Source organism: Nomia melanderi, chromosome 7 (assembly GCF_051020985.1).
Source record: "Nomia melanderi isolate GNS246 chromosome 7, iyNomMela1, whole genome shotgun sequence".
Taxonomy (NCBI): domain Eukaryota; kingdom Metazoa; phylum Arthropoda; class Insecta; order Hymenoptera; family Halictidae; genus Nomia; species Nomia melanderi.
In genome coordinates, this window is record NC_135005.1 from 4,178,701 (window position 1) to 4,199,906 (window position 21,206).

Sequence of the window (21,206 nt, forward strand, 5' to 3'; positions counted from 1 at the left end):
CATTTCTGTTTCTGCAATTTGAATAAATTTCATTTCATTTATGAAAAATCCAGAATAAATAAAATTCATTTATTCTGAATTGTAGTATGTAATAAATTTGAATTAAAAGATACGTAACGACATGATTTGCAGACGATATTAAAATGGAGAAATAATATAACAATAAAAATGCATTCTGTGGTTCGTTGAATTTATTATGTTACGCCTTTCTTTGTATAAAAGCACAAAAATTATTTTAACACAAAGTTGATACTGTATAGAAGTATTTTCCCTTTTATTAGATTAATAGATAGATTAATTCGGATTGATGGATAGCAAAACGTTTATTATACTTACAGAATACAGTTGAAAATGTTATCAATTGTGCAATACCTTTGTGTAACCTTTATAATTGTTAATAAATTGCTTACATTTATTGGAAAGTATTAAAAATAGTTATAAGGATTTAAATATATTTATAATAGAGTCCAACAAACTATGAATTTTAACTAAATTTTTACTATACTATGAATTGAAAGTTATATTTCTGTATAACTAAAACTATTACGAATTTTTTCACTTCAATTAAATGTAAACTGTATAATGCATTAAAACCAGAATTTCAACTACTTGTATATACCAAAAATTGTATTCTTAAATAAAAAGAGGCAATCAAATCTTTTCCTTAGGATTCTAAAATTCTAAATACTTCAAGAACTATGCTTGAAATTAAAGTTTAAAATTATACATTATTCAAGATGATAATACGAAGATCATGATATTATACACCATTTTAATGTTGACAACGGAGTCCCGTGAAAAACTAATATATATATTTTAATATTTTATTATTATTCTCATATTATCGTTAAGAAACATACATTATCAATATAATGTCTTAGTTGTATTTGTAAAAGTTAACACGAGGATGTGCAGTCCTGCTGGTATTGAGAAAGGTTGAAAGGTTGTGAAATTAATGACTGAACAGACACGGAATTTTTACATTTAAATAAACGATCCTGTATTGTGACAAATTTGATTGGTATACAACGGTTTACAAGGGAATCGATCGTATCGTGCCACGGAATGGTACGGGAGATGACGAAGGATACTCGAATCGAAGGTAGAAGCGTAACTGTTACCGTTAGCGATGAGCAAAAGCGCAATCTGGAAGACGCTATTTTTCTTCTGGTTCGGTCTCATCATTACCGTTCCGTTCGATTGATTCACTGTCCACGCGTGATCTCGTTTACACCTTTACCATTTTTCATTTTCGTTCGAGCATCGAGCTACAGAATCTCGTTTTCTCCGCTCGCTCCTTGCAGATCCTTTAACATACCTCAGCGCTCTATCTGATCAGACACCGGACTGCTCTCTACTGGGTCTCTATAAATACTCCCCAACCCAATTTGCTCGCTTTAATAGTCTTCAATTATCCTCGACACGTCAAATCTATAATGGTGGTTAAGAAGATGCTCGAACAATGAACATTGTTATTTATACTAGGGATTCACATACACGTAGATACAGATGTTTACATGTTGGGTTAGAGACAATGAATTCAAAGAAAAATTGACTTTGTACTATCGAAATTTTCGGTACGCGCCGAATGAAATAAAAAGTGTTCTTTCGTGTTTATCGAACTGTTTACTGCAATATTGTTTGGACAATTATGAATATCGTGAATACACGTAATCTGCAGTATAGCGAATATATATGGTTTAATGTAGACGAAATATATTTTGATTGACTGTAAGGACACACATTACATGAAAGGATGGAAACACGTATTCATAAACAATTTTGCAAATATACTGACTGCAAGAAAAGTATCCAAAGAAATCATATGAAACCGAAAGAATTTGTTCAATGAAGTAGGAATTGAAAAATAAAAATTCATTATAACGATTACTATAATAATATTCTTATACTTCAAAAATTCTGAAGTATCGTTTAATTGAAGTATTACTATAAAATATGTTTCCTAAATGAGGATACAAAATTCAGTGATCTATATACGACAATGAATGTATCGAAATAAAATAACAATAAAAACATTATGAATATTGACTACTGTTATCTTTTCAGTACATCAAATTCCCCTATTCCAATTTCATTATTATAACACCGTATCTAATATTGTTTACTCCTGCGTCTCCTCCGAATGTATCCGAGTACAACAGTTACAATTCAATCGGAGTGAATCATTTCACACGAATAGAAACATTAATGACCAACTTTCTTTCGACCACCACTATAGTTTCATCGCAATTATACTATTTATTCGAATCGGGTCGCTCGGATGATCTTCTTCTTATACAAAATTAAAAAATCTCGACTGATATTACGAAAACGATCCCCGTAGTCCGAAATCGTTCGTGGAGAGTATTTACATGCGTTCAGTACATTCGTCGATTTCTGAATTATCGTTTCTGTTTCCAATGGATTCTGTTTACAAAAAAAAGACAAAAAATAGAACAGGAGAGAAGTGTGCGAAAGATGAATCGAAAACAGATGGAAACGGGTGCAGTCTTCTGAACAGTATTCGCAAACGACGTCGGGACGGTATACGGGAATTGTCACATCGTTCGTGTATATTCATCCTTTTCCTTTTACTCAGTTATTTCAGACGCAAGTTCGCTCGTCCGTTACCGGATAAATTCGAGGATAGAAAAAAGTCACAGCGAACATCGACAAGGAAACGTTAACGACAACGACAGTGGGGGGAACAAATGTGCCGTTGCGTTCCGACACTTTCGGCGCGAGATTTGAACGAACGTTTGGGCTCGTCGCTTCGATCTCTCGTTTCGTTGGAAATCTTCAAGTCTCGTTACATTTCTTGTTCTCTCATTTACGTGTAAAAGTCGAACGTGCTACACATTAGGTGTACCAATGAATAATCTACTATTATTTACTAAATTCACCGTTCACATAGAAGACAATTAAGAACTATCTGAACAACGTTCGTCTTTGTTCTTCGATTAGAAAGAAATTCGACAAAATATACTTCGATATAAATTATATGTTTATATATATACGCGGATTACTGAACTACTTGAAGTAATCGATTACTCGTTGGTAGATCTAATCGTTTCTAGAGGATCACGCTACGCATGAACGCGCCCGTGAGAGTCGTGCGATTCTTCGATCAACATGCCTCGAGTCTCTTTTCGTTTCGGACCGTTTTCAAATTACAATTACGCACCACATGTATCGTTTTATCGTGTATTTGCTTTTTAACGACTTAATACCCGACAATACACATTATCTACCGTTAGTAAGCGGTGATAAATAACAATTAGTCATAATATGAAAAACTGACGATATGATAGGTAGATCGGTCTCGTCGCTGCCACGTATAAAACTTCTGTCGACTCGTCCTCCTCCTACTCCTTACTTTTGTTTCTGCTTTAACCCATTCGACACTGATTGTACATATTTAGCTGGAAAAACCAATCATATGCATAGTAAAAATTAAGGGAGTTTATCGATTAAAGCTTTCATTGGTTTTAAGCCAAAATTTCAAAATGAATTTGATAATATAATGATCTTTTCTAAATTTTCAATAATAAACTGATAAAAAGTTTTGGTTTTCGAGGATCATTTTTTAAATAATTTAGGTTTGAATGGGTTAAACGATCGATCGTTCGATCTATTACCAAGTTGGAATTCTTGCTGAACGATCGTCGTCTGCATGGAAATAAAGACGTGAGTGTAGTTTTCCTCTTTTTATGCTTTCTTCGTTTTTTTCGGGTAATTGGCGTGATCTCGATAAACTATATTTGGTAGTTCGTTCGGTAAGTAAACGTGAACTGAAGTTCAATCGAAGAATTAGTTAGTATATCCCAGAAAAATAGTTTTATACGTCGCAACATGCAATTTGACGCTGCGATTACCTCTCTCATTGACGCAATCGATGCTACGACGATCTTTTCGCCGATACTCGCTTTGCTGTGCATAATTCGTATAGCTTCCTTATTTTATTTATTTAATTTATATAGTTTTCATATCAGTTAATTGTATATTATGCAAAGTACAAGTGTTTTCAAATGACATCAGGATAGATTGTATAAATTCGAACAAACAGTCTGAATAGAAAATGGAGTTTTTATATGTATTCGTTGACGAATTGAAAATTTGCTTAACAGCAGCGTAAATGTCATTAGTAACCAAGAAATGACCGGTTATATAAAGAATGATACAATTAAGTGAAAATTTTATTTAGTGAGTATGATACAGGTATGCAATTTATGAATGTACCCGTGTATACAATAATACATTAAATAAAAACATAAATAATAGCATTGTATAATAAATAATCATATAGAAAAAGAATAAACAACATGAAGAATTAAAAATTAATTTATAAAAATATTTATTAAATTTATAAATAATATAAACTCTTGAATTTAAAAATGTAAATATCATTGCTTTTAGCATTATTCTTAATTAGGATGAAGAAATAGTAAATTAAAAAGAAATAGAACCTTCATTACGATTATGAATAAAAAATTTTATATTTAAAACAGGTTTTGTAATCAATTTAGTTTAAGTATCCTTTCTTCTCGATCATGTTGGAATCCTTGATTATTTTTTAAAATCCTTCACAGAAAAACTACATGCATATGTTTTTTCTTAAGAATTGCATTAATCTTTCCAATTATTATATTGTAATTTTTATTGATTTAATTACAGTTAAATTACTTTTTTATAAAACATTTTAGATATAAAAAAAAGTGTTACGTACGTATATCACCGTTTAGATAAATGTGGGTACACATATTCACGTTCTCAATTTTACAGAGAAGTAAGTTTTCTATCGATAATTGTGTTTTAACATAAAATAAATTTAAATCTTATCCTATTCTGGTAATCAAAGTAATTTCGAGAAAGTATATTGTACTCTGCATACCTTGACACATAAAATATTGAAAGATCAAATACGTTGTTATTGAACCATATTGTTTCATCATTGATTTACTAATAAATTATTCGTATCTTGAAACATAAGGTTCTTGACTTACAGTTTTACTTTATATTAATGAACATTAACAGTATTATTGTCTGAATAAGTGATGCAGTATAAATAATAGAACACATATTTTACTTCATTACGTAAGTTGTGATTTTTATTAAGAATTTATGGTCTTGAAAATGTAATTATCTTATATTGATGTTTAAGAGTTCATAATTTATGCATGGAAAAACATTTGTATGATAAAATTTTCAAATAATTCAGACCTATGCATTATTCTTATTAAAACCCGAATTCACAAATTTTTCCGCAACTATTTACTTCAATTTACTTAAAATTGAGAATCTTGATCGCAAAACATAAATTATATTTTCTTTATTTTTATCTATTGCTACTCGTTATTTTTTCTAGTTTTTATAAAAAACAGAAATACGCACTGTTCTCATTTGTTTATCCTTTCGAATGTGTATGAAGTATAAAACGATTAATTATTAGTAGAATGGAGTACAAAATTATTATTACTAACAATAATATATAAGCATTAATAATAAATACTTTGAATAATATTTTCTGAACATTCCTTCTTACTTAGTATAAATTTAAATTGCTTGAATCTTTTTGTCATCTTTCTCTATTTGGTCCATACAGTCAACAGTGCTGCATATTTGCGAACCAGAGATGTTTAAAAACAGGAAGAAAGAAATGCTATATTTAAAGATTGATATTTATATTAACAAAAAGGTGTTTTGAATGAATATTATGAACACATCATTATCTTCTCCTGTTATATATTTATTAAATACTTGTATATACTTTCCATACTCGGCAGAATATTTATTATTTTCATCAGTTTGATATCTGTGACTAATCATTAAATTTATTCTTTGTAAAGAACTTTAATATATCCAAAGTGCAAAAACTTTTCGCCTGCTCTTTTTTCGATATCGTGGTAACCTAGCATTCCATTTTTATTCCGCGCAGGAACCTTTTTCGGGGAATAGGTGAGCAGGCACACAACTGAATGTTCACTATCATTTATTTTCCAATTTTGAAAATGTTTAGCTTTATATACTTCTTTACACTGGAATAAACTACGTCAGAATCGCTTTTGCATTTAACCCCTTTTCACACTTAAAAAAGGCTATCTTTTTAATATTCGTCAAAATAAAAAAAAGCTACGTCTCTAACAAAAATGAAATATTGATAAAAAGTTTGTACCACATGTGTACCAATAATTATTTATTGTTATTTTAGTAACTATTAATAGTTTAACAATGAATGCTAAAAAACTATTCTATACAAAGTACATAAGAATTTAAATATTTTGCAGCTCAAAAATTATATTACAGAACTGTTTTTCAGTTTGGAAAAGACGTGTTACACAAGAAATTTATTTATAGACCACATTAATGCAAAAAGTGATATAGAAGTGACACATTTTCAAAGGTGTATCTCGAAAATAACTAGTATTTTTGATTTTCAGTTGATTACCTCTCACCAACTCTTAACCGGGAAACGACGTAGCATCGAGAGTCAACATTGAGAGGGCTATCGTATGTTTGGCACGAAAAACATTGGCCGTAAACGTCGTTCATCGAGCCAGATCACGGCGATCCGACGACGCAGAGAAAACCTCTTCCGGTCTCCGCATAGAACAGCGACGTCTGTGTAAAAAGTGTAGTCGTACGACAAGAAAACCGAGAATACCTTCGTCCTCTCTCGGCTCGGATCGGCGCGAACTGGCAGTGACGGTTACTTAATAATATAATATATTTACACGATTAACCTATGCTCACATGACCCTCAAACATCCATCAATCAGCTTTACATTGTACATCTTTCATTAAACGTCTATGCGTATGTATATTTATATTTATATTTATATTTATATTTATATTTATACTTATATTTATATTTATATTTATATTTGTATTTATATTTATATTTATATTTATATTTATATTTATATTTATACTTATATTTATATTTGTATTTATACTTACGCTTATACTTATACTTATATCTACACTTATACTTACACTTATACTTATACTTATATTTATATTTATATTTATATTTATATTCATATTTGTATTTATATTTATATTTAAATTTGTATTTGTATTTGTATTTGTATTTATATTTATATTTATATTTATATTTATATTTATATTTATATTTATATTTATATTTATATTTGTATTTGTATTTGTATTTGTATTTGTATTTATATTTATATTTATATTTATATTTATATTTATATTTATATTTATATTTATATTCGTATTTATATTTATATCTGTATATATATTTATCACACGCAGTACTCACGCATCGAATATACACACCATTTTATCAGTTTAAAAAACGTTATCGCGGCTCTAGTGTGCGGGTTACTCATATTTTCTCTCGTCCTTTGCGCAACGGGTTCCTCTTCATTTTCACGAGATCGAAAAAATAATTGCACCGGTGTACAATGACCATCGTAATCAATCATCGTGATCCATAATAAAAACCTAGCGATAATAGTAATCAGAATATAATGGTAATCATTAATAGTAGTGTTTATCGTCACAATCGACCCCTCATCTTCGGCTCAAGCTGTGATCTCCCTCGATCGATTTAATTCCTTCAATCAGAATCTCTTCATCGTTCCCCGTGTCTTCCTCCTACGTCATTTTCCAAATTTCTTCGCTTCGCTTTGTTTCCGGCCGACGTGCGCATCCCTCGTTAAATATGTATACGTATATGTACGCCAGTGTGCTCGTGTGACCTTGTGTTTCGCGTGTGTCTGTGTTCATCAGTGTTCGGGTACGGGTAATTCGTTCTCACGGAAAAAATGGCAGTTATAGTAATTGTCGAGCTGTTAGTTGCACATGCACCTACCCCAGGACCATCGGATTCTACAATCGAATCGGTCGCGACCATTTTTCGTCGCTGGCTGAGCCGGTCTGCTTACTCGTGTGTTCGTATGCATTTTGATTCGCCTCGTTTTGTTCATTCGAATTATTACGATTATATACAATGTACAAACCGCGGCAGCTGGCGAGCACTGTCATAAAAACTCACCCCGATGCATCCGGAACGAGGCACACTTGAATGATCCTCCCCCGATCGTACCGGACTGGAACAGTCCCCGCCGATCGCCGCGACAAACGATGATTTCTCCAGCTTCCAAATTACCCATCGAACGATGAACAAGGATCCAATCGTTCGCCACGCTTGAACCTTGCTCGCAATCTCTCTCGTCTCCCGTAACGAGAAAAACGACTCGAGCACGGAGGAACTTTCTTAAACGTGAAAAGACTGAATCGCGCTCCTTCCATTCCCCGTTTAGTTTGATTCCGTTTGATTATTAATCTCCTTTCGTTTCGTTTTGTTTTGTCATTTCTTAACACACCGGAAGCGTCGAGAAAACGGCGAGTCGCTAAGATTCGACCTTTGGCAAACGCGTTTGCTCAGGGTTGCGGATAGAGGATTGCCGGTTGACGCGTGTCCACTGAGAGAAGACTCCTCTTGTTTGGTCTTCTTCTCAGCGGACACCACCGGAACACGGAGGTTACTGAGGTTTTCCTGCACTGTTACTTCCTGTCTTTCCTGTTTGCTGCACTTTTATATTACGTATTCCGGTTTGTCGTCGCCGATTTTGCCGGTCCAGACCCTAGGGGACGCCGGTGTCCACGGCACCGCGATGTCTAGCATCATGTTGCTCGGCCGCCGCTGGAACGGCGAGAACTTGATCCTCTTTGGGCTCTTCGGCGGTGACTCCGCGAAGGTGACGCTCCTTCGCGGCCTCCTCGGCGGCGGCGGCGGTGGTGGCAGGTCCGCCATCGCTGGCGGTGGTGGCGGTGTGGGGAGAGATATGGCGGGCGACTCGCTTGGAGACTCCAGGTAGTTTACACCTGGGTATGCGTATTGCTGTGTACCTGGTCGCCCTCGGTATTGCCAATCGCGTTTGCTGGAGCGTAGTACTGGAAATTTAACGGTGGTTGCGTTTAGCGGGCGGGTGATTGGGTTAGCCGGTTTCTTTTAGTTCGGGTGTCTTTGGTGAACTGGTGGCCGCATTGTGATTTAGATTGACGGATTAGGAGGAACATATTCGGAAACTGTATTTTTATTATATTAGTACTTTCTATTAATTTATGTATTGTAGATTGGGTGCAATTAAGATCTAGATGATAGGATCATCGTAGTTTTATAGTAGGGTTACTGTACGGTTGGATTCATGTTCGTGACTTACTGAAATAGTCGTGTGTGCGATTTAGTATCAATTTGGTTGTTGTTAATTTAGTACCAAAAGCTATGCGTTTGAATATTATGTCTAATATACATTTACTCTTTTTTACTGATATTCTTTTACCTTTAATTTTGAACATCTTTCCTCCTAATTATACAATTTAAACCATTGTGGGCTTGTCAGTGTGCGGTTGCTTTTGTTGTGAGTGACAATTGTGATGCGGATGTTTATGCAATGTTGAGATTGCGATGAAGCTGGGACGAATACGTCAATTCTTCTTTTTAATGGGAATTTGGTTTGTGAAAGTGTTTTTAGTGTTTGAAAAATAGAAGTGGATACGTTAATGTATAAATCTTGAGATGATTAATTTGTTGGTATATGGAGGTGTTTCTACTGTGCTGTTAAATGGATATTGCTTTGTATTGTAGCAAACATATTTTGGAATGTATTAATTTTTGGTTATATGTGAACTATATGAATTACTTTTTATTTATTAGGATAGTGAAAAAGTATTATCGATGCTGTGGATTTGTGAGATTCACATATTTTAAGTGTCTATTGCTTGTAAATAATCTTGCCTTCACTCAATTATAAAACAATATTAATCTTTAACCAACATTATACAATGTTAGTATTATTATATTCACATTTTTACAAATTTTGGTAAGGTATTCTGTTAATATTTTCCACAATTCATAAAATTTTATAAAACCAATATTTAGAACAAACTTGTTGTCCTTTATTTTATGAAATTCAATTTTGAAATTAATACAACATTTCATTAGATGCGTCTTCTCCTTTCATGTATTAAAAACTCAACATAGCTTTAACGTTTTCTATAAATTATAGTTACCAGAAGTAACTGCACCAATAGTTCAATTTTGGGTTTCAATTAACCATAGCTTGTTTAGGAAGATACGTTCATAAATAAGCTTTACGAGAACTTTTTAACTTCTTGGACGTTTTATTGCTAATTTGGATTACTTGCATGAACATCCGCAAATATCCGTGTGTTTTGAAGAGAATATAAAACAAACGACTGAAGAGAATGAATAACACAGTCGTGTAAATCACGAAAAAGAGAGTGAAAAATAATTGTACCTTTATGTGCCTTTCAAATATTATTAACTCCAGTGCCATTAACTGTAGGTTCCAATCGATAAGTCGGATCGAGTAATCACTACATAATTTTAATTGTGAACGTAATGACAGAGGTGCATAAAGCTCTTTTGTTTTGTTTCCATTCTACAACCTGCTTTTTGTGCAATATATGAGCCATTCATTTGTCAAATCGATTAAGTTCACAAAACAGAGAGGTAGAGAAATTGCCAAAGGAAATTTTATGTCTTTAGTACAGCCTATGAATCATTGAATAAATTATGAAATGATAATAAACAATAATAAAACACAATAGATAAAAGCGACAAAGCAAAAGCTAGAGTTCAGCTTGTGCTTATCGTAAGTTATAAACTTAATCGTTTTGACTTCTGAAATAAATTTATTATCATTTTCTGCTCAAAATAGTTTCTGTCATTTTGCAACATTAATACTAGATTTATGGAACGCTTCCCTTTGACGCATATTGGATTTTATAAACATTACTTAGTGAACGTTTATATTGATTTTGATTGATACAATTACGCGAATATCTATCCTAATATTCTATTTTTAAATCCCAAATTTCCAAGATTTACACGAATGAATATCAACTTTTCTAGAAATAATAGAAAAGACGATACGATAAACGTTTGTAAACCCAGTGTTAGAATAATTATTAAAGAAATTTTTTTTAAATGCAGAAAGATAAGCATCAATCAAGTATTTTGGCACTAAAATCTCAAAAATTCAAAAAGTGGACTTAATCGACTTAACCTGCGAACGGCTCATATAATACTTGATATCAGTTGTGGAACTTGAAAGAGACGAACTAGGAAACATTGTATCCTTCACTTAGGAAGAACGTAGTGGAGATGATGTTGTTTTACATACTGTATACGCAATATACAAGCACTATAATTCTTAGAAGCGGCATGCGAATCCACAAACTGGACTTCGGTCACATGGACCGCTAGAAAACGTTTTAAGCCATGCTCATTTTGCTCTAGAAAGCTAGATAGTCGTTTACGATAGAGTAACTAAGAATGTTTAGATAGAGAAAAGATTGTGAAATAAAAAAATTTGGGTTAATTGTAAATTAACTAAAAAAATGATAATGAACTTTTTCAGGTATACTAACTTTTCGTTGATAATGGATGTTCAAAATGGCGAATTATGAATTCACCGGTTATTAACTGATGTTTACATTTGGACATGATTGCACTATGTAACTAATGATTAGCAAGGATTTTTATTGATAAATACTGAATATAAATCTTTCATTTTACTGTTCACAAAGTACATAAAAAGGTGATGAGGATCGTTAGTAAAATTCTTAATAAAAGGAATAAAAGGAAGAAAATACGTCGAAAATGAATGCGAAGAAGCGGGAAGTAGTTCTTTGAACTACTCATGATTGATCCAACATATATTATTGTTAATAAACGTTTGTAAATTGTTATACGTAAATAAAATAATATAATTTAATGATAATAAATAAAATTATTTATAAATTTATTGTTAGTAAACAAAATTAATAATTATGATTGACTTATTCTTCGGGAAACATTGTTTTCGTACTTCGTTTTTTATATGAATTCGATCTACTGTGTAACTATAAATATATAATGATCCATATTCACAATACTTAATTCCCTGATTTATAACATCAAATCACACAGGTAGCTGAAATTTGAAATAAATTTCATAAATACAAATATTCTCCAGTTCAATTAAAAAATCAAATTATCAACCTCAATAACGGATACTATTCCAAATTTACATTGATCTTTTACAGTGAACATTCGTTGACAAAAAATATGTACACAATTTATTTCACCACTGGAAAATTATAATTAAAATTATTACATAATTTTCACTAGTCTAATCACTAAATCTTAATTTAACGTGCTAAGCCACGTCGTAGTTACAAGTAAGCTAATCATAATTACTATCCAGAGAATCTATCTCACATCGAACTGTCTGATGCAATACTTCAAGAATGAAACTAGAGAAATTAACGTTGCTCTCTATGAGACCGATAATAAAAACATTTGATTTGATCAAAATTGATGATAGAAACACAGCAGAAAGTCATAGTGCGTATACAAGGTCTGCTATTTTAATCTATAAATGCAATTATTCTCGGAACAATTGGATATTTAAAAAATGTATAAAATGCAATTTTGTCCTGTTTTATAAAGAGCAGTAATTTATTACACTTACAATTAGTTTCTCTCTAAGTGAACATGTACATGAGATATGAAGTTGATTACTATTTTGTCAAATATAATTAAGTAATTTTTTGCATGCAGCAGATGTATTATAATATTCTCTAGAATAAACTGTCAACTTGCCTACGTCGAATATCCATGAAAACAGAAAAAATTGCATTTGAGACATTTTTTAAATATCGAATAGTTCCATAAATAATTACATTTATAGATTAATCCTCCACTAACAATATAATTTTTCACCAATATGAGCAACAATATGCATTTTTCTGGTCAGTCTTGATTTTTCGTTGTTGTAAGGTCTGTAAAAATCTGAAAAAATTGTAAGTTATTCATTATAGATCCTAATACAATATACAGAAGACATATTAGCGAAATCTTCATATGACTTTGCAATGAAAATTAAAAATCGTGGTGAAGTCATGAAGAAATGAGATTTTCGACATATAATGTTAAGTATGTACATATTGTCCGCTAAGGGTTCGAATGGGACATCCTGTATGTGTAAATACGTGTGCGTGTGTGTAGGGATGCAACTCGAAGCCATGTACACAAGAAGCGGGGATAAAGAATTATACGGAATAAAGAGATACAGAAAGTGGGGAATTAAAATTAAGGACGAGAGTACTCACATATGGTCCCGGGAAAGGCGCATGCATCCTCCGTCTAACTCTGCAGTCCGTACCACTAGAGACAAAAATAAAAGTAGAAAAAAACCGCGCAAACGAGCAAATACGTCTCCTGCATCCATCGAGTACAAAGAAAGAAAGATAGAGATAGGTAGAGAGATAGATAGATAGATAGATAGAGAATAGATGGAGGTAGAAAATAGCGCAACACATCCAGCCAGCCGCACATCGCACGCATTTATGTATATATGTATATCTATCGTAAATAAATACACAGGATGGCAATAACACGGTGGCGCGACTCGACTCGGACGAATTTACATGAAAAAATAGTTCATAAACGTGCGATACAAGTTGTCCCTTTGATTCGTTTTTGAGGATATTTTCAAAAATTCGAGAACATGTAAATAACAATGAATACCTTCAAAGGAATCTTTAAAATCATAGTAAAAAAATGTAACAGTATTATTTAACGAATAATAAACACTAAAATTGTTTACGAATTATACACATTTTATTTACGGTTAAAATTATTTCATGCAAAACTTACTAAAAAAATTCGAAAAAAATTCCACTTTATTTTACCTGAAGCAATCTGGATTATAAATTACTAGAGTATCATACTTTCCCATGCAAAATCAACTCCTTCAACGATCGCACCACCGGCTCGCTGTCACTCTGTATATATGTATATATATATATATATGTTTGTATACTCTCTGTATTCGTAGCTATGTATACACGACCTATCGGCAACGATCGATGATCGTTCACCAATTGATCGTGACGTCGAGAACCCCATCCTATCACGAAATTCTCAATCGTCTTCCATTTACAATGTATGTCGACTGTTTACACTCTGCTAACTGCATGCTATACGTTCTCTATTGTATGCTTCTATGTGTTACGTATATATGTATAAATATATACATATATCACATACATACACATATCTGCAGGTGTATGCATGTACAGGCTCCATATTATACGGTATGTATAATGCACCCTTGCTCTCTGTTTACGATTCTATGTTACACGATACATTGAGATCGTTGGCTCCAGAGAGGCGAACGGTAAAAACATGCACGGGCTGTTATGCATCCCCGTCCCGGAAATGGACCAAGCCGGATATACGTTTCAAACGCTTTTATCGGGCCGGTGAAACGAAATACTTTATTCTACCGGCCGCTCATCTGTCGCCAACACGGTTCTACCAACGCGTACACTCTAGACGCGGCGTTCGCGTGCGTGTTCAACAAAACGTTCACGAAAAATCTAACGATCAATGAACGACTGCAGGTGTTACTTACCCGGCCATTATCGAAATCTCGGCCACCACCAATTGTTAGTCTAGCTTTCGCCTTCATTGCGTCTGATAATGGTATCTGAAAGAAAGAATGTTTGTTTGTGTAGTATACGTTTCATTTGTGGTTGTTTCTATCTTTGATTGGAGTAATTCCGGGTGAGATGGACCGATTTCATTTATTGTCAGATATCTAGATTTTGAATTGTTTGTAGTGGTATATTGAATGTTGCACATTTTCTTTTTATTAGGTATTATTGATATTTACGATGTAACAGTTCTTTTAAACAAGGAGCTCATCTCTTTCCAACTTATCCTACTTAGCGTAAGAAAAGAATGTGAACGTACGTTTTATAATGTAAATTTAAGTATATTTAATTAATGTCAAATACATAATATTTACGACATACACGGATAACGACTGAGCAATGACAAATTATAAACACAATTGAAATTAATGAACTTTGTTTCTGAGGTAATATTGTTTAAGTGTTGGTATTATAGATATACATACATATATCTTCCAAGTATTGTATTTATTTATTTTATTTTTACTATTTGAGTAAGTGAGAGTTGTATTAATGTAGCAAAAGTTTTATTATTTCATCCATTTATTTTGGTTTTACTATTTAAACGAGTGGAAAAAGTTAAATGATTAAATATTAGTTTTTTAAAGAAGTAGGATAGTTTATTACTTTTAAAAATTAATTGTTATAAATTGATGAGGAAATAAACCTCGATGGACGTTAGACCGACCATGCGACGACACAATAACGAGGAGGAACGCGTGGAAAACAAGTAAAGTATAAACAAAAGAAAAAGAAAGAGAATAAAACTACTTACTCTGAATAACTGAATATGCGTAAAACACAGCCTTTGGCTTGCGAAATATTCTACCAGCAGTTCAAGTTTCATATTGTAGTTACTATTCTATATATATATTTATGAGTCTTTTGTAATAGAAAACAGAACAGAAATGCCCGTTCGAGGTCAGTGCTCCAAATAAATGCTTGACAAAGCTTCTACTTTTATATTCACAGTTATGTACAAGGACATGATAAATGGAACGTCATATAAAAAGGTGATGCATTAGTAAAAATTCCAGAGTAATAGGCAACGACATTAAATTTTTTCCATACAAAGTCGCAGATGGAAAATCATATTACAAAGAAATGTTATTAACAAAATAGTAAATGCATAATAAAAATAGAAAACCTTTTTTACAAATATAATAGTATATAAAATACATGCAGTTTAGGCATTTTAAATGAACATTTTTATACAGCAGATGATACTGAATATGTTAAAACCTTTCAAAGTCAACCATTTGAAATATATAATTTGTAAGTGAACATGAAAATTGTGAGAATTAGTATTTTCGATAATCGATCGTTAAGCAACTATTAAATATCCGTAAGTGCAAAGTTTTATTTCACTTTTAAAACTGTCAAACATTTTCGGCATGAATCTTTAATTTATTTACTGCAACATCTTAATTAGAAAAAAAGAAATATATTATAATATTACGTATTTATTTTATTTTTAATAATAAATTCAGTTCCATCTCTTCACAAGATATGTTTTATATTTTATGTTATACAGTTCATATTTCATTTCGCTATGGTTGAATTTTTTCTATCACGTTAATTGGTCATTTTGTACCTTTGCTCTGGTAGCTTCTGTATGAGATTTGTAACAGAACTCCAATAAAGCGACAGCTAACGCCAAAAGGAGCCCTCCAATGAGAATGTAGAATATTCCTGCCACGTTGCTGAGGGATAACTCGTTTCTGGAGGCGTCCTGTTTGTCTCCGTGTCTGCACTCGGTTCTATCATACCACCATCGGTTCACCAACTTCGTTAATTCACCGTTTTCCTTCAACGACAATACTGCTAGGTTTATCGGGTCCCTGTAAGATTGTAAACTCTAATTAATTCTAATAATATTTCTGAAGATACGATGATAATATCAACGGCACATGGAGCTGAATAAGTTAAGTTTAAAAGCTGTACATTAATCAGGCATATGAAAAGTAAACAGCGACTTATGAAGTTAAATAAATTGAGATTAATCATATTCTATAAATAAGAGAATTCTTTTAAGAAATAACTTTACTATCTTCCTTAGAATTCTTTTAAGTTTGAATACCAAGATACTCTTGAAATAGTTAAAATTAACACGTCTATAAACCTCAAGATATTCATATTTTCGTAAAAATGTAAAATGGTTAAAAAATTAATTATTATCTCGCACACTCCCCCATGGTGTTCTGCACAATCTTTGTGTGAAATATTCATTCATCTAGTAAACAGAGAATACATTATAATATATTCGTTCAAGAATAATATTTAACGTTATTTGAATCAATATATAAGTAGAACGAGTGACTAACATACACGTTTCTTAAGTGATAATGGCACGAAAAATTGGTTATTCCGATTTTCCTATGCTAATTGTGTATAACGACGTGTAGTATTTGAAAGCATGGACCGGAGCTTTAAAAGTTCCTGCAGGGACAAGGGAAAGATGGTTTTCCCCTCCCGATGACTAAAACCTCAATAATTACGCACTCATACGGTAGAAATAGGTCGAACGTATCTCCCTTCACATTATTTTTATAAACTTTTAGAACGGACCCTTTGCCATGCTCAAAGATTTAAAATAAATTACAAACTTATTTATCTCAGTAATTAATAGAGGTTTACGAAGAAAACAGGTCAACACTTTATTCACTTTTAATTAAATGATTTTTTTAATTAAACGAAATTTTATTTCCTACTTCTTTGTAATGCAATTATTTTTTATAGTAAAGTGAGGCATATGGAATGCCCAAGAAGATATAAGAATCATTAAAATTATTTAAGAATGATTTCAATATATCAAAGAATATACTAGATGTACTTTATATAATATAATAATAATAATAAATGATATTCAGACCTTATTATTAGTTAACAAAATAATTGGATGATCAATTACTAATTGTAAGAATAGCAGAAATATTTACAAACATTTACAAGTATTATTGATATTATTATTACCATTATTAACCATTCATCCAATTACATTGTCAATTACTCAATTAACTTTATTGCAAAATTATTGTCACATAAAACCCACTATAAATAGAAAACAAAATCAAATAGAACGTATACTGAAATGAACCTTTTCTATTCTTTCGGTGTGATGCAAGCATCTCTAAAGTGATTTTTATTTGTTAATGTAAATAAAAAAATTTTAATTATAAATTTCTGTACATTACCTGAGAGGAGATCCAAGTGGTGTAGCGACGCCGAAACCTTTAGCATCGAGATTCCTGCCCACTTTCATCGTGTCGCAAGGTTCTCTTTCGTTGATGTACTCATTCTTTGGGCTCTCTATCAGAAGAGCGTATTTTCCTTTACTAGTTCTGACTCTCCGTATACCTTCGTCATATGTTTTAACAAATACGTGCTGTCGTGAGTTCATGAATTCCCACATTTTGCTGTAGAGATTGATTTGCGATTTCTGTAATAAAAAACAAACAAACAATAATATACATACATCTCATAATTAATGTGCTTTTTGGAATTGCATGTGATGTGTTTTTCGTTAGGAACAAGTGAATTTTGGAAGGACATTAAAAATCTACCAGAAAGATGGAACAGCATTGTAGATAATAAAGGAGAATATATTTTACATTGAAAAAAAAGATCTTTATGCCTCAACTTTTAAAAGTAATAGAAATATTAAAAAATCACATTGTTTGTGAGATGAACCAGTACTTTATTAATATTAATTTAATATTATGATTATTTAGACTGCTATTGTTTATTTTTACTTATCACTAGACATCGGTGAAATGAACGATTACAAAAGACCCTAATACTTTAATACATATTATTGTTAAATAAATGAGAATGAAATTAAATTCTTATCCCAAATTCTCATTCTTTTAGGTTTCGTTTAGTAATATTTAATAGAAATACATAAATATCTTCAGTATACTTACGCGAAAAAAGTCCCAGGTAGATCCGTTAGACAAAGTGCCATATTGAACTTCTGTTTGCGATGCCAGATCTTCCGGGGAGTTAATTGGAGCAACCATTCGTTCCACGGTTAAAAATGCAGCCAAGTTTGCAGTGTAAGATGAGATCAATATTAATGTGAAAAACCACCAGACACTGCCCACTATTCTTCCTGATATTGACCTGTCAAATACATTAATGACAATAATTAAAAAGTGAATAACGAAACCTTAGAATATTTACGTATTCATAGAACATTTGAAATTATTTTTTCGACACTTATAAAATTTTATAATCTTATGTATACGTGTTGGAATTTACAAAATGATATTGTTTAATCATTACATTATTATAAGTATAATATAATTATAAAATTAATACCATTTTTGAATACAGTAGTTTAATTAAGATAACGCAAAAAGGAATAAAGTAAAAATATCATAATTCTCTTGTAGATCCTAGAGTTTATTAGATTATTTATTGAAAATAGGATCCATTGTTATTAAAACTATTAAATGGTCACAGTGATTAATTTGCAACCTTTTTTTAAATTGTCAAATTTATAATGATGCATCTTCTAGTATTTGAAAATTTGCATATTAAAATATTAATTTTTACTGCAAATGGATGGATACATACGAATGAAAAATATGTCAGTTGTTAAGAAATTATTTTTCTATAACGTATTACAAGCGAATAAAGAGATTGATGTCAATATTTTTGCCATTATCAAAAAAAAGGAGATTTAAATTACTTCCTCCAACACCAGTACTCTCGTAATGAATCGAAAATGTACACGTAATTGCACTTGATATACGCATATAAAAAATCTAACCAATCTGCTATTACCTATATTATACTAAATCACCCGTAATTATATAATACTAGCAGCCATGGTAGTGACCACTATCATTTTTCTCGCATTATAGGCGTCAAGTTCGTAATTTCTAAAAGCAGAAAATTGGTATACTTTCGTCCATATGCAGCTAAATTTTCCACATTATACCCCAATCCAACAATATCAAATCGTTTCCGACATGTAAAATCGTAAAAAAATGAATCGATATCGACGCCGTTTCTCCTCTCATGCGAAGAAGGAATTTATATTCTTAGTATATGGGCAATTTTGTATATTATTAACATAAATACATGGGCATATAATAAATAACATTATGTAAATAACAGTATATTTATATCCTATACTAAAACTACTAAATATATCAAAATGGTCATTTCGAATTTGTTTCTCTGCAATCATAGAAAATGTAAGATTACGCTCTTAACATATTATTATAAAAATTGATTCATTTATGTATAGACTAAAACATAAGTCAATCGAAATATCTACCAATATACTAATTTATATTCAAAAATTGTTTAAAATTTAATAATTTGACTACTTGGTAGTTCGAATATTAATTCACTTATAATACTCGTGAATGTCAGTATCAGTGACATTCAGGAACTCTAAAAATGATTGCATTTCTTTATGAAAATGAACATTTAATATTATTTATTACGAATTTAATAGAATCGTAACTGCACTTTTCCTTTGATTAGATTATACGCTACGCATTCAATTGATATGACATCATTTAATAATGAAAGTTTACGTCCTAACTACGGGAAATCTCGGAATAGAGGGAGACGAAGAGGCAAGCAAAATGACGGCGGGGAGAAGCGGTGGACGTTGGGGACAGAAGGTTCTACGAAATTTACAATTCATATCGCCGCCGCTCGTATATTTAAACCATTAATCAAGGAGGCTACCGCGATGGGGTGGCATGGTGGATACGGTGAAATGTAAATTAATTGAGCCCCAGTTTCAACCCGTTCAAGACCGCAAAATGCTCGAGAAAATGCCAATGACTTACATTTTTAGTATAAGAATAGACACTTTGGTAATGTTCAGACTGATCTCATATTTTTTATATTTCATTTTTATTTAGGTATTTACTTATTTATTATTTATGTATCGAATAAACCCTTCAGTTATATTGCAAAGATTTCAAACACAACGAAAATTAAGGTTGTTTTTAACACGTTAAGTTTGGGATAATTCTTATATATTTTATTACAGAGAAATAACTAATAATAATACAGAAAGCAATTTCGTGCTTCGAAAATACAAATTTTGAGCAATCAAGAAAATTTTAAACAGTGGGGCAGGAGAAAATATCATATTTACAAAGCATTAATTATTAAGTAATATCGTTTGTATAATATTCAATAACACTGTAATTGTATTTGTATTAGTCACAGTAATTCTTATACCGAATAATTAGGTTAATTAAAGCATGAAGAATTTAATTAAGATTACTTGCATGTTACGTAACAATTAGTATGAGTGGAAGTCAATGTTATTTAGTTCCTAGGTCGCCTGAGGGCAGAGAGGAAAGGCCATGACCTTATAAGACCCTGAACTCTTTACTGTATAACGTGTTAAATTTATTTCAGGTGCTAATGTCCCACACATAAACAATATGTAAACATCCTGTAGTCCTCCTGTAAATAATGTACTCTTTCTATACTTCTTCTATTTTAAAAAGTTAAAATACATACAATTTTTTAAGTCTAAAATATGTTTTTCTTCATTACCTATAGATTAACCATCTATATATTATAATTAGATTAAAAAATATTTTCTTTGCCTTAATTTTGTAGAAGAGAAAAAACATAAAATAAACCGTGTTATTTATAAGATGACCCAATGTTTATATTAACAGACGACATCAAAAATTAAGACA

The 21,206-nt window shown here is 31.5% G+C and overlaps 1 protein-coding gene across 7 annotated transcripts in view; it reads right to left on the reverse strand.

Annotated features, from left to right (window-relative positions):
* Positions 1–782: 782 nt before the first annotated feature.
* The window catches only part of GluRIB (Glutamate receptor IB), a 412,145-nt gene continuing 391,721 nt past the window's right edge, over positions 783–21,206 (reverse strand). For 6 of the 7 annotated variants that reach the window (XM_076369401.1, XM_031970793.2, XM_031970800.2 and 3 more), the window contains 5 exons: positions 18,444–18,642; positions 17,715–17,959; positions 16,115–16,361; positions 14,460–14,534; positions 783–8,925 (listed from right to left, as the gene is read on the reverse strand). In XM_076369401.1, coding sequence (XP_076225516.1) covers positions 8,851–8,925; positions 14,460–14,534; positions 16,115–16,361; positions 17,715–17,959; positions 18,444–18,642 — 841 coding nt within the window. In that variant the 3' untranslated portion in view covers positions 783–8,850. Of the gene's footprint in view, positions 8,926–13,152; positions 13,208–14,459; positions 14,535–16,114; positions 16,362–17,714; positions 17,960–18,443; positions 18,643–21,206 lie in introns of all 7 variants that reach the window. The other variant, XM_031970794.2, reaches the window with a different exon arrangement.